Raw genomic sequence first — 15,249 nt, 5'->3', positions numbered from 1 at the left:
CTTTTCCAGGAAAAAACAAGTTCTTAGGACTACTATGAGCAAAGAATTCTTACTACTACATGATTCCAATCTCCATAAAAAAAACGAATCACTTTTAAAATAAAGTTCCATTACCTCAATTCGCGGTTTTTTTGCTTCTGCCAAAACTTCATCTGCAGCTCGTTTGACTGTAAGGAAAAAAGAAGTAAATAAATGTATAGTTTGGGGACTGGTGTTTGAAAGTTCAATATAAACATGCAACAAGACATACCTTGAGTAGATCTCTGCAGACCTATTTCTAGAGGGGCACTTCTGTCTATACTGGCCGATGTTGCTGAAGATTTAAAAAGATTTCTGTGAGAAGATAAATATTTGAACACATGTATTGGATATTATTACAAGCGAACGCTCAAGATTTGTTATATTTCTTACTTTATATATGGTTATTTCCCTTAAAAAAATAAGTTTTAAAGCAGGCTTGTAAAAGCATTTTACTATAAAAGATTAATCTGTATTAGAAAGTGTGTAAGAGGACAAACTCTTTTTGACCATTTAACTTACAAACTAAGACAACCTGACTGAAATCAACTTCAAAGAATATACTCCAATATCACAACACATGTACGTAAAAGTGTATGTAAACATAAATAAAAGCGTAAACGTATATATATAAGGGAACAATATTAGAGCACAGCTCTGAATGGGGTGGTGAGAAGTGCGTCACGTGACAACGCAGAGAAACAAAATGTGACACAGAGGGAACAGCAAGTGCAAAGACTCTAAGGTTAGACAAGCTAAAAGAACCAGGAAGACCGGACTTCTGTGAGCAGAGGAAGACTGGGAGAGGACGAGGGCACAGAGACAGGCAGAAGCACAACCGCGACGCTCAGGAAAGGGGGATGAGCTGCATTCTGAGTGTGACGGGAAGCCACAGGATGGCCTTGAGCAGGTGGGTGGCACAATCAAGTTCAGATGCTTTTTCAAAAATAGGTCCCTCTGAGTGGTGAGCAGAGGCTACACTGCAGGAAACAGCGGAGCGAGGACCTTCGGGAGGGCTACACAATGGTCTACAGAGGAAGGTGGGGCGGGGTGGGCGTACGATGGTAAGAAGCTGTCATACTTTCAAATGTGAAGAAAGGACTTGCTGATGGAACGGATGTGAGCTGTGAGAGAAGAGAAATCAAAGATTTCTCCAGGGTTGGTGGCCTAAGCAACTGTATGAATGAGGTACCATTTACTGAGACGGGAACACTGGGAGAACAGACTTGCTGCTTTCGTTCTGTCGGTGAGGAGAAGGGAAGGCAGGAAGTGGCACTCTACTTTGGATATGTTACGTTTCAGATGCCTGTTAAATATCCAAGGGAAGATGCCGACAGTGAATTTCTAAACGTGAAGCTCAGGAACACGTCAGTGTTGGAGATGAGGAAGCAAGGAAAACAAGTGAGGTGGACAATGAGTAGAAAGAGAACCTCAAGAGTCCGGTGCCCCAAATGCCAAGTCAGCAAGGCTTTCCAAAAGGGAGCAAGCAGTCAACAGTATCAGATGCTGAGAGGTCAAGTTAGCCGTGAAGCGGAGAGACCAAAGGATCTGCCAGCCCTTACGTCAGTGCTGAGCTCGTAACGGTGATCTGAGTGAGGTGGTGAGGAAGAAAGTCAGACCAGAGTAGATTCAAGAGAGAATCAGAGGTAAAGAGGAAGCAGTGACACCACACAACCCTTGCAAAGAATTTTGTAATGAAAAGGAGAAGACAGATGGACCAGTAGAGAGTAGGAAGGTGGGGTACAGGGGGGCTCAGAGAACTGTTTTAATGAGAGAGACCACTGTGTATGTTCTCAAGGGAATGGTGCTGAAGAAAGAGAACTGACGATGCAAGACAGAAGCAGCAATGTGCAAAGGCAGAGTCTCTGAGAGTGTGAAAGGAGATGAAACCCACACGCAGGGAAGGGGTGACTGGCCCCAAGAGTCAAGCGCATCCACTATAACAGGAAGGAGAAGACAGCACGTGGACACGGCTGCAGGTAGGGGAAGTTTTTAGTGGGAATCCACAATCTCTTCCCACTAATTCTTATTTCACAGGGAAAAAAAAAAAGCAACAATGTCTATTTAAGAGTGAGAGCAATTTAAAAATTACTCACATGCTTCACCATTGAGATATCCAAGTAGATCTTTTCGGTCAGGTCTTCTAACCACCGGAATATTTTCAGTCTAAAGTCAAAATTTTAAAATAGATATCAAATCAATAACAATTATAAGAAACTTGGTAAAGATAAACATTCTGTAACATCTGAATTTTATTCCAACATATCTTGATAACATATATTTAGAATCATGTTTTTTAGAAAATAATTAGGCTGTAAGAACCTAACAAAATCTTGACAATTTTTAAGCATATTAATTTTTGGTAACTTTATCCTCAAAATTCCAGTAAGATGTACAAAAGGTAAGCATTAGAAATGAAACAATAACCCTATCCTCTTTGAAATACCGATTACAGTCTTTTTTGTCCCTTGGCTTATTCTAAGTATTTATTTTTGAATTTTACTCATGATGTTTTGCTTTTCGGGACAAATATCATTTTAGTCCCATTGCTTGCTCATTTTATTCAAGGTTTCCAAAGTGCTTTCTTTTCTCACACCCAAACCAGACCTCCTCCAAATATGGTAACTGAACTGTTTCAAATAAACTAAATTAGCCACTAAAACTATATTTTCATAATTAACAACAAGTACATGTTCCAAGAACATACACTGAGGAAAAGACAGGTTTTTCAATAAATGGTCCTGGGAAAACCGGACAGCTACATGCAAAAGAATCAAACTGGACCACTTTCTTATACCATATACAAAAATAAACTCAAATGGATTAAAGACTTAAATGTCAGAATTAAGAAACAATAAAACTCTTAGGAGAAAACACAGGCAGTGTGTTCTTTGACATGAGTCTTATCAATATTATTTTGGATTTCTCTCCTCAAGCAAGGGCAACAAAATAAAAAAATGGACTACATCAAACTAAAAAGCTTTTGCACCATGAAGGAAACCATCAACAAAATGAAAAGGCAACCTTCTGAATGGGAGAAGACAGTTGCAAACAATATACCCAATACGGGATTAATATCCAAAATATATAAAGAACTCACACGACTCAACGTCAAAAAAGCAAACAATCCAATTATGAAATAACTAAGTCATGGGAATGTAATGTACAGCACAAGGAATATACTCGATAATATTGCAAAAACTCTGTATGATGACAGATGGTTACTAGACTTACTGTGTTGATTAATTCACAATGTATGTAAATGTTGAATCACTATGTTGTACACCTGAAAATATTTTATTATTGTATATCGACTACATTTTAACTAAAAAAAAGAAAAAAGAAAATGATTTAAAAAATAGGTACGTGTTGCTTAGGCACAGGGAAAAAAGCAGGAGACTATACAGAAAAATGTTAACGACAGTTGTTTACTTTCTACGTTACGTATCTCTTTTCTTATCCTTGAGTGTGTATAAATTTTGTAAGCGGGGGGAAAAAATTGAAAAATTAAATCTGGAAAATGTATCTACTGTGCTACATGAGTAGTTTTCCTTTAATCTCCTATATTAGCAATTTGTAAAGAGGTAAGCAAAACAAATAAAACTGCATACTTTAGGCACCAAGTTATCCTTGGGCCATGAATTCAATGAATTCTACCATTACCACAATTTTCACTACTATTTTTATAATGTAAACTAAGGACAACAGAGTACGGGAAAAACATGTGGTTACAGGATTACACAGTTATAAACCCTTTGTTACTTTACATAAGCAACAATGAACAAGAACCCTTAATATCTCTGGCTCATTGTCTTATGTTGAGAACTGACTCTACTTCACTGCAGCAAACATTCTGCACATGCTCCTCAACGACAGAGATAAACTATATTTAATCACTTAACATTAATCTGTTTTTTAAAAGTTAGGTTAAAATTTAATTTCTGCTTATGAGTATAAACAAGAGCCCACCAATTTTTTTTGTGCTTGCTTTTAAAAACTAGTCTACATGGACTATCATAAATAGTTAAAATATTTGAATTGATTTTCTTTAAATTATTGTGTCTAAGTATAACATACTTCATCATTTGGTCACTAATGAATTATATATACGTTATCACCAACAAAAAAAAGTATGAGTATTCACAATAAAATAGGGGCTACGAGTAGGAAAAACTCATTTCAGAAATGGTCTGCTCACAAGAAAGAGCAAATAATACAAAGGAGTTTGGAGAAAACAAAATTTGTAGAACCCTAGACTTTTAGAATTCTGCCCTTTCAATCTGTCAAATATTTAAGAAATATAATAGTTAAATCTTACGTGACCAAAGGTCCTAAGGCCCACAGTTAACAATTACAGAATTAGTTAGGTACTACAGCCATTCCCCAGAGACGTAATCTAAACCTAAACCAAGTGTCTGGATTATCTTTATTACTCCAAAATGAATGGACTTATCCAACAAAACATTCTAATTAGTGCCTGATTCAGTTTTTAAAGATCTAATATGAGCTAACATAGCTTTATAAAGCGAGATGCTGATATTTTATCCCACTATTTCCAAAGTCTTAAATAGTTTCACCCTACATATTACTTTTTTCAATACATACTTGACACTAAATATATATTTCTTGTTCAGAAAAGCAGTGTTCATACACTCAGATGCAGAAAGCAGGCATCTTTCAAGCATCTGAAAACAAATGAATTTATCACTTAAGTATGAAAAAAGTTTATAAAATTGATTAAAAATTCATTTTAAAAAGCTGTCTACTAAACTTGGTTCTTTTTGATGCCAAAAAAAATTTTTTCCTTGCAATTAAACTAGATTTATGAATATCAAGGTCCTTCCACAGGCTCATAGATTTTTTAAAACATCCCTACAAACAGCCTTGAAACTTCTGTTGTTATAAACATTACCCACATCTTACATGTAGAAAAATCACAGATTTAAAAATGCATAAATCACAGTGATCGATCTAATTTTGACCCTCCAGGAGCCTTTCATATAGATACAAACAAACTTTTCATTCTTCTGATCTAAAACCCATGACAGAAGTTATCCACACCAAATGATACCAACTATCAAATCAAAAGAGTTTTTAAATGAATTCTACTTACAGCTGCACGTCGGACATAAACAGGATGAGATAGGTGCACATTATTAAGTAGAAATAAGATAGAATCCAATGTGTAGTATTCTCTGGGTTGGCCTTCCTTCCCAGTCCTGAAATGATTAAGACAATATTTTTACTCACAATTCTAATACAACTCCTTCGGCTTAATCACGTGTATTAATTTATCTACACTCACTTTGCTATCCACGACGGATTTAACATAGCTAACAAAGATACACGTAGGGTATGAAATTTAGTAAGTGGAACTGTCATTTGGGCAAAAGGAACACAAAAGTAGATAGTGACAAAAAGCAAGAAGTAAGGAAAGCACACCATATTCATACTTTATTACTACAGACTTTTTAGAATTTGGCCCAATTAGGTTCTGGGCTTTGTCAATAGGGAGAGAAACCTAATCGGTTAGAGAGGATCCGTAAGAAAAAACAATCAAACTGATTAAAAGAAGCACAACTATGACTGGTGCTAAACTTCCAAGAAATGTATCCTGTCTCCTAAGTAAGATACTGCTGAACAACGTTCTTAAACACAACAATTAATCTCAGACATTTGAGTCTTATGACATCCCTCAAATTAAACCAATGACGTAAAACCCAAACTAATTCTACCTGTAATAAAACAATGTCGTCTAGGGGTGCAAGATCTATCCTTGTAAGCACATACTATTACTTGCTCAACAAATGTTAGCGTCCAATCCCACCTTCCCTCTTACATTCTCTCCATCTAGAAATATCAACGTGTTATTTAAATTCATCTGAATACCGCCCAATACAAACAGCCCCAAACCTACTTTTCTAGCCTCTGCTTCCACTTTTCCTCTAAATCAATATATTTCAAACCACACACCACTTATCAATCATTGTACTGTGAAGTATAATATATGAGTCACAACCTGGCATTTCTTTGTGATATATACATATATATATATATATATAAAAATAGAATGCACTGCATTCAATAAGGGTAAATTGTTTAATGTTATGTATATGTGTGTATTTACATGTGCACAGACAACAACAGTAAATGAAAATGTTTGTATTGGTGTGACACACTGCTGTGAAAGTTTAAAATCTACTATTCTAAGCACTCCTTTCTCACTACTTGCTTCACTGAATGGCTGTCAAAACATTTCCTTTCCAGCTCTCATGCCTTTAACCACACAGTTCCTTCATCCTGGAACACCAAACCCACCATTTCACCCTCAGAATTCCTATCCATTCCTTAAGGCTTATTCATTTGTTCATTCACTTATTCAAGAAAAACCTGTATGTAGCATGTCTACATGCCAAACACACGTCCATGAAACCTTTCCTAACACCCCCAGGTAGAAGTGACTGCTCTTTTAAGAGCTGGAATGAGATTCTTATCAAGTTATGTCTTATCTCCTCTACTCTAATCGAGGTAACCGCCTTTGAGGCACCGACCCGGCTCCTCACAATTTTTCCTAGTTCTCAGATTGAACAGTCTTGAGTACTCAACCATTTTTTAAAGAAAAACCAATCAGTTAAAAACCCAATCAGCCCCTAGCTCCTATGGGCGGGGCAGAGGGCTCCTAACCTCTTCCATAGTTTGGCACTGCCCACATCAAGTTCTTTTCCCCAAAGAAACTCTTAAAAGTTGTTTTTAAAACCCAATCAAATGCAATTCTGTCTGGGCAAACTCCTTCTGGAAGAGAAAACACACAGAAAACTCAGAATGATTTCTCCATCAACATTTCATAAACCTAATTAAATCGTAAGCCCTCGAGGCCAAAAGATAAAAAATAAAAACCAACCAACTAAACTTCACCTAGCTTTTCATCAACTCCTCCTAAAGCCCACTGCTCCCACTCGATCAAACAAAGTGAGTATGGAAGTTCTGGCCCAGGGTTCTAGCTGTCCAGATGAAACACCACTGAGAGAGACATCACTCAAAAGGCCCCCAACGATGATCAGACATCTCTCTCTCTCTCTCTCTTTTTTTTTTTTCGTAATACATATGTATATATCCATTCTTTTTCAGACTCTTTTCCCATTTCTCCATTTCAGCAGGAACTTTCTCCCTGAGGAAACTCCTGCCTTCACCTCCAACAGATTCTGACTACTCTTCCAAAGTCACCGAATCTCTTTCCCGTCCTAACTTCAGAATTGGTTCCTTTCCCTCTGCTTGAGGGAATCGGGAAAGGAGAAGGAACAGATCAGGAGCTACAAGGGGCCAGCAGAGATAGTTACAGAGCAGCCGCGTAGAGAAAGGAAAAACTAAAGAACAAAAAAGAGACTTCTGGGCACCCGGCGGTGCGCTCCTTTCTGCACCTATGCACGCAGCCAGCACTCGGCACACACGGGCAGAAACAAACCCCCACGGCACCCTCCCCCGACGCTCAGAGAATGGACCGCTGCAGACACCACTCCTCCCGCTCCCTCCTCACCTACAAGTGCAACTTCTGCTCCTGGGAAAACTTTTTCCCCGGAGCACCGGTTTTCCTCCATCCCCATAGGGAACGGGGGGGAGGGGTTCGGGAAGAGGGGGCCCGGGGTCGCCCAACTCTGCCCCGCCGCCCCCCGGCCCCGGCCGCGCCGGACTCACCCCCAAACCACGTAGTTGGTCTTCACATTCTTGGGCCAGGAGAACTCGCCGAAGATCACTTCGTCCCCTTTCACCACAATCTCCTTCTTCTGAATGTTGTACTGTCGCAGGACGCTGAGCACGTCCGCCATCTTCGCCCCCCTCGCTGCCGCCCGCCCCGGGCTCCGCCGCCGCCGCGCCCGCCGCCCTCTTCGCCTGTCGCCTCAACCCCCGCCTCGGCCGCCGCCGCCGCCGCGAGCCAACTGCAGCCGCACTGGCAGCGGTCCGCGCCTACAACAGCAGCTGAGGAGAGAGCCACCCAGGCCGCCGAGGACCCCGCGCTAGCAGGCAAGGCCCCGCCGCGGGCTGCCCGCGGAGAACGCCTGATCTCGCGCCGCCAGGGCCCCCAGCGCCGCCGCCCGCCGCCAGGGGGCGCCGCGCCCGCCCGGGAAACGCCCCTCCCAGACTCCCACTCGGCGCGGAGCCAAATCCCGTACCGAAACTCGGAGCGCGGGGACGCCGTGCCCACGTACGGCGCACGTACAGGGAGCATTGCCCGGCGCACGTACAGGGAGCATTGCCCGGCGCACGCGCGCGGGGCACGTAACTCATCCTCGCCCCCCCGCCCCGCGCGGCGCGTACGCGGCAGGCGACAGGTGCGCGCGCACCTGCGCGGAGGGTCCGGAACCTCCATCCCTAGAGCGCGCACTGGGTGCTCCACGACCCACCTGGAGTGTGGCCAGTGGTTCTCGGGTCTCTTCTTTAGCCAGGATGGAGTTTGGCGAGAGATTTGCAGAACCGGGATTACCTTCCCAACTAGATTGGACCCGCCTAGCAAATGGCCTGTAGGTCTTAGTGATTAAGCCCTCTTTGAAGGGACGGGTTTGGGGGAAGGGGTTGCTTTGGGGGTTGTTTTTTATTACGTGTTTTTGGTGGACTCGCATAGTGGAGAAGACCGCGTCCAGTGGAGATCAATCCCGGGCACTGGTGTTTGTTAGCTGCCTTTTGACCTTGGTCAAGTTACGCACCTTCTCACAGCATCAATTGGTTAATGGAGAAAATGGAATTAGTATAAGAAGGTGAAAGCACCTAGCAAATCATCTAAATATCATAAATGTTGGATCTTCCCCCTCAATTCCTTAGGTGGTGACTTTTTCCATCCTGTCCTCTTCTCCCCGCCAACCCCAAAGGGTTACATTTAAATGGCTCTGTTCCAAGATGCTGATAGGAAAGTTAGAGAACACGAACTCAATTTATTGATAGAAATTCAATGTACTGTGGCCTGTTTACCTTAATTGAAACATATCCCATAGGCCATTTTTAAAAATTTCTCTTACTATAAGCAGAAAGGAAAAGAAGGCAACTTTGTGATTGACATAACCAAATTCTGTTACCTGCTTTGAAAAGACTCAATTCTCGTTATCTGCCCTGCAGAGACATACATAGAAGAATGTGGTTCATTTTTCTATACACTCTAGCCATTTTGCAGCTGAATTTGAGAAATTTTGGCTATTCTGCAAGTGTTCCCGTTACTATGGTATTTTCCTAAACTTCACCCCAAACACTCAGGTTAAAAAGAACGTTTTTTATTTATCCCCAGCACTATCTACTCTATTTATACTTGTATCAGAGCACCCAGTACTACTTGACTGCCTCCCCTACAAAACTAAATGACAATAGACCTGTGTTATCCTATCAGAGTGTCTTGCACATTATTTGCCACGTTGTTGGCCCCTTAAAAAAATGTTAAATCAATAAATGTATAGATGAGTTCAAGGAAGTCAAAGTTTTATGATAGATTAGGAGAGTCAACTTCAGTCCCCTCAGAAGATACTTAATTTTATTTCGTAAACAAACAACGATTATCTTAGTCCATTCAGGCTGCTATAAAAGAATACTATAGACTAGATGGCTTATAAGCAAATTTATTTCTGAAGGCTAGGAAGTCCAAGAGCAAGGCACCTGCAGACTCAGTGTCTGGTGAGAGCCTGCTTCCTGGTTCATAGACCTTGGTCTTCACATTGCATCCTCACCTGGTAGAAAGAGGAAGGGAGCTCTCTGGAGTCTTTTATATATATATATAAGTTCCTAGTCACCCCTCCAAAGGCCTCACTCTTGGTACCATCACCCTGGAGTTAGAATTCCAACATATGAATTGGTGGACGGGCGCGGGGACACAAACATTCAGTTTTATAGCAGTGACCAAACAGTCTCTCTTTGGGGATAAATCATGTTTTTTTGAGGGTAATGATTCTATTTTTTTCTTTTCCATTATAGTTTATTACAAGATGTTGAATATAGTTTCCTGTGCTATGCAGTAGGACCTTGTTGTTTATTTTATATATAGTAGTTTGTATCTGCTGATCCCAAACTCCTAATTTATCCCTCCCCCCCTCCCCCTTTGGGAACCATAAGTTTGTTTTCTATGTCTGTGAGTCTGTTTCTGTATTGTAAATAAGTTCATTTGTATCATATTTTAGATTCCACATGTAAGTGGTGTCATATACTATCTGTCTTTCTCTGACTTCCTTCATTTGCTACAAATGGCATTATTTCATTATTTTTTATGGCTGAGTAGTATTCCATTGTATATATCCATATATATACCACACCTTCTTTAGCCATTCATTTAGGTTGCTTCCATGTCTTGGCTATTGTAAATTGTGCTGCTATGAATATTGAGTTGCATGTATCTCTTCAAATTAGTGTTTTCTCCCGATATATGCCCAGGAGTGGGATTACAGGATCATATGGTAGCTCTATTTTTAGTTTTTAAAGGAACCTCCAAACGGTTCTCCATAGTGGCTGCTCCAATTTATATTCCCACCAGCAGTGTAGGAGGGTTCCCTTTCCTCCACACCTTGAGAGCAATGATTCTTTTTTTTTTTTTTAAGTTTAATTTTTATTTATTTATTTATTTATGGCTGTGTTGGGTCTTCATTTCTGTGCGAGGGCTTTCTCTAGTTGCGGCAAGCGGGGGCCCCTCTTCATCGCAGTGCGCGGGCCTCTCACTATCGCGGCCTCTCTTGTCGCGGAGCACAGGCTCCAGACGCGCAGGCTCAGTAGTTGTGGCTCACGGGCCGAGTTGCTCCGCGGCATGTGGGATCTTCCCAGACCAGGGCTCGAACCCGTGTGCCCTGCATTGGCAGGCAGACTCTCAACCACTGCGCCACCAGGGAAGCCCGAGAGCAATGATTCTTAAACTCGATGTAGTGAGATATGTCATTAGTTATCTGTTACTTGTAACAGTTAAAGGACTGAAAGTTGTAGATCATTTTGTTTTTAAATCTCTTACAATTACCCCACTAATGTTAATTCAATAATGTTGTGTCAAAATACAATAAAGGCAAGTAGTAGCGCTGAAAAATTAGACTATTAATTAGAAAAAAATGGAAAATTAGTCTTGTTTCTTGCTCAGATAAAAGCTGCCCACTTCTGTAGTCATCAGCTTCTAAAGAATTCTTAACAATCCTCAGTTTGAAGTCTCCTGATAGAATAAATGCCCAGCAATCAGGAGAAAGTGGAACATGCTTTTAGCTGCAAACCATGGATCCAAGATCGTCACCTTGGAGTTTTACCACTATGTCCATTGTTAACAGCGCCTGATAAGGATCTGTCCATCAATGCCCAAGGGCAGTTTTATTCTGATGCCTTTTCCAGATGACCAATCTCCAGGTTTTAGATCAAGAAGGGTCTGTTTTAGGTAGGTATTTTGGAAATGCAGCTTGAAACTGCTAGTGATAATTCTGGAGGCATCATAAATTTCTTGTAGTACTTATTAACGTTGCTCTGTAATGGATAGAATCTAGGATTGGAAGTAAACTTTTCAAATGCAAGGGATGGCGGGAGATGGAGAATGGGGTTGGGGCATAGTTGTTAAATCTTGAGGAGATGCTCTGGGTTCCAGAGGGAGTGATCTTATCGCCATCAAGGCCAATGGCAATACGAAAGGCAATGAAAGTTCAGCTTTCTGAGAGCTTTGCTGATTTTAGTTTTAGGATTCGATTAATTTTCTTTAGTTTTCCTAAAGTTTGTAGAAGATAGGAAATGGAATTATAGCTCCCCAGCAAGGAAAAACCTCTGCCCATCCTGAAAATAAACAAACAACAATCTGAACATATTCTTAACTTACTGCTAGAAGAATTTGTGTAAAATCTGTTTGGCAGTGTTTAAAGGGGCCTCGAGGCTTTGGCTTCTGTCCATTTCCTACCTTTACGGTCATGCCCAGATTATGTCCTTGGCTGAAAGGATGCACATTGGAAACATCCTCAGTGATACCCTTACGATTACCCCAAGAATGTTGGTTCCATATTGTTGTCAATTTATCTCTGCTACTGTGTTTAATATCATGAAGCATTCTGGTTGAAGTTCACTTTTATTATTGCTTTGTCCTTAGATGATAGCAAAGCATCTAAAGATTTTTAATTTGTTGTCCATTTTATAAAGGTTACTGTAGAGGTCGGGGATTCTCTTTGTTTTCAAAGCATTCCAAGGTCATGGACTTATCCAATACAATTATTGCATACATATGTAATGTTTACACATATACACACATATATATGTGTGCGTGTCTATGTATATATACATATGTTTATCTATACATATGCATATATACATACCCTTACCTTTTGTCAGTAGGTTAGGTAAGAGAAATTTGGCATTCAAACTGATTTGATTCTGGAAGCACCTTATATTTTAAGGATAAATTTGAGCAATCTTTAATTTTTCTTTTTATGCATGAATCATCAACAAACAAAATTAAATCAGAAACATCCAAGAGTTCTTAGAGGTGTGTGTGTATTATGGATAGTTTTCCAACAGAGGTAATTTCTATTGGGATTCCTTTTGGTAAAGAAAGGAGGGTGCCTGGGCTTGGTATTGCAGTAATGGATAGTGGTGTGTAAGGAAAACAGTATTTTATAGGAGGTTAGGCAGCTAGCTGAGAAGTGTGGAGTATTTTTTGTCAATAAAAGAGTCTGCGTGGCTTGGGGAATAATTAGGTTTAGTGGATACCCTGGAACAATCAACTGAAGTTTTCACATGTTTTACTATTATTTGTTACAGCTCTTATACAAGATGGATGCCCTTTGCTGCTGGATCTAATGAAAGACTGAAATAAGTAATAAACCTCTGAAGAGTCAGGATGCCTGACTAGTAGTAGTTCAGAATTTTCATGAACAAAAACACAAACAAGAAAATTTCCGCATGAGGGTTTCTTCCTTTGTTGTTCTAAAGCAACTCTGTAATGAGTAATCTTGTTCTTGTCAAAAGTAGCCTAAGTGGCTGGTGTAATTCCAAATTGTCCCTGGCACAATTGTGCCATTTGGAAAGTTAAGCATATAAGTGGACATTACGGTGTGAAAACATGAGGGAAGCAGGTTTGGGGCAAGGAAGTGGCAGTTTTCAATTTCGAGGAACATATGAGAACTGTAGTGTTCCCCAAAGATGTGCTTGTGCAATCCCACATCTCTGGAAGTTGGTCAAAGGCTCAGCATCACCAAACACAGGTTGGACAAACCTCTTTCTTCCAAGCAGATGGAATTAAAGGAATCAGGGACATAAAGACAAGACTAAGGAGGAAGTCATTGTATAATTTTTAAATGGAGACTCAAGGCAAAGTTGGTTCAGAGGCACTGGTCTGAGTAGACCTTCTGTGCTCATCAGCCCCAGGACCAGCTCAGGATAGACTTATGAAGCCTCTGCCTGTCCTATTCCCATAGATTTTCCTCTAATAGACAACTAAACAAGCAGACAGACCTCAGGGGGGAAAAAAAATGTTAGGAGGCTAGAAAAAGATTTCACTAAGGAGCGGTTCAAATCTGATCAGATAACAGAAGGATCCCTTGAGACTTTATTCCGAGGAAAAGAAAAGAAAACCCAACGTGAAGGATTTCAACAAAATGTTGAAGCTCAATTAAACATCATTTTACCTCCCCACTCCAGGCATGATGGCCTTAACCAGGAGAAGATGCAAGAGATTTCAGCTGTCCAGACCAGGAAGTTGCAGGTCCCATCTGCAGCTGTGAGGATCTGAACTCAATCTTGGTGGAAACTTCACTTCTGTCAATGACCTTCAAACAACAACCACCAGGAGCACACTGTGGGGAGAGGCAGTCCACCAAGGGCCCTGGGTGTCCCTGCCTGTTCTTACTGAGGGTGCCAGACTGCAAGACTTATCCATCTCCTGATTCTAAACAGTTGCTGTATGAAGTTGTAGAGGCAACTAAATGTCAAGGTAACCTCAGACTCCTGCTCAACCCCCAGGCAAGGGGGACTGGTTTAATGGCATCTTGCTGTATAACCTTTGCTATTGCTCAAAAAATGCTGGACCCTTAGCCCCAGGTTCTTTTACCGTAAAGGAACCCACTGAATATACTGGTGTCATCTGGCCCTCCACATCTCCCTGTTAAAATTGGGGCTTAGGAAACCAGTGCAAATACGCTGACACTCTAGCCACTGTTTTCAGTAATAAAGCTCTTCATCTCTGATCCAGGAATCTCATGTCTTTTGTCATCATCTATGAAACTGATACAAATTAACTTGTCAGCTTGCAAGTGCAATAAAATCTGAGCCCCTTCCCAGTCCTTAACCAGGAGTTGGCAAAATTTTCTGTGAAGGGTCAAATAATAAATATTTTAGTGCTTGTAGGACATATATGGTCTCTGTTACATATTCTTCTTCGTTTGTTTGTTTGATTTGAAACAATCCTTCAATTTACAAAAATCACTTGTAGCTTTCAGGCCACAGATGGGATTTGGTCTGAGTTTGCTGGCTGTTGTTCTTGATACATTTATTGGTCAAACAAAGTTGGGCTTATTGACTGTTTGCTATAAGGAAGACCATACATTATGTGTATCTGTGCAGTATCTCTGTAAGAGGGTGTTAGGATTGTTATAGGCTTTGGGACTGGTGTTAGGTAATTTGGGGAAACACTTAAGGATGTGGAGCTTTGCTCTTCTTCGGATCCTGTCAGGAAGCAAAGGTAAACTTATGACTGTGTATCTTAATTTTCTCCAAAACAGGGATTGACAAACTTTTTCTGTAAATGACTAGATGGAAAATATTTTAGGCTTTGCAAGTGAACTATGGTCTCTTTCACATATTGTTCTTTGTTTGTATTTTCTTTTATTTTTTTACTTTTTAAAAATGTTAAAAACCATTCTTTGCTCAAAGGCTGTATGAGAACAGTCAAGGTCCAGATGCAACCTCATCTCGAAGGTGAGAGGAATAAAATGAGGCTGAAACTGTAACTAGCAAACTGTAATGACCCCAGTAGTGGTCATTTTAAGATGTATGTTCAGATATGATTCCTGAGTGGTCTTGTTTTGTCTTGATCCATCATGGTCACAGAGTGATCTTATCTGAAGTCGGTGCCCTGTGAAATTATTTATATTTAACAGGAGAATATCATGACCTCGCTGTTGGTATGGATGCAGATCCTGGATGTCAAAGACAGCTTTTCTCTTTGTCTGTGAGTGAACAGAGGGCTAGACTGACTTCTTTGACTACCATTGCCTTGACAGTGCCCACCTCAGGTGCCCTCTTAGATTTACACAAATC

General features: G+C 40.6%; 1 protein-coding gene and 1 long non-coding RNA gene across 2 annotated transcripts in view; one reads left to right on the top strand and one right to left on the bottom strand.

Moving 5' to 3' along the window:
* The window catches only part of CDC73 (cell division cycle 73), a 91,755-nt gene extending 83,657 nt beyond the window's left edge, over window positions 1–8,098 (bottom strand). Inside the window, exons 1-5 of the mRNA XM_059942800.1 lie at window positions 7,711–8,098; window positions 5,132–5,237; window positions 2,115–2,184; window positions 251–313; window positions 115–167 (exon numbers count right to left, since the gene is read on the bottom strand). Of these exons, the coding sequence (XP_059798783.1) occupies window positions 115–167; window positions 251–313; window positions 2,115–2,184; window positions 5,132–5,237; window positions 7,711–7,841 (423 nt within the window). The 5' untranslated portion in view covers window positions 7,842–8,098. The remainder of the gene's footprint in view (window positions 1–114; window positions 168–250; window positions 314–2,114; window positions 2,185–5,131; window positions 5,238–7,710) is intronic.
* Window positions 8,099–8,358: 260 nt separating this feature from the next.
* On the top strand, window positions 8,359–14,177 carry LOC132354200 (uncharacterized). Its single transcript, XR_009499207.1, has 2 exons — window positions 8,359–8,534; window positions 13,633–14,177. It is a non-coding gene; the product is annotated as an uncharacterized LOC132354200 (long non-coding RNA).
* Window positions 14,178–15,249: the final 1,072 nt, after the last annotated feature.

The sequence above is a fragment of the Balaenoptera ricei genome, chromosome 1 (genome assembly GCF_028023285.1).
Source record: "Balaenoptera ricei isolate mBalRic1 chromosome 1, mBalRic1.hap2, whole genome shotgun sequence".
NCBI classification, from domain to species: Eukaryota; Metazoa; Chordata; class Mammalia; order Artiodactyla; family Balaenopteridae; genus Balaenoptera; species Balaenoptera ricei.
Note: the sequence above shows the minus strand (reverse complement) of the source record. Positions and strands in the feature narration are given on the sequence as shown.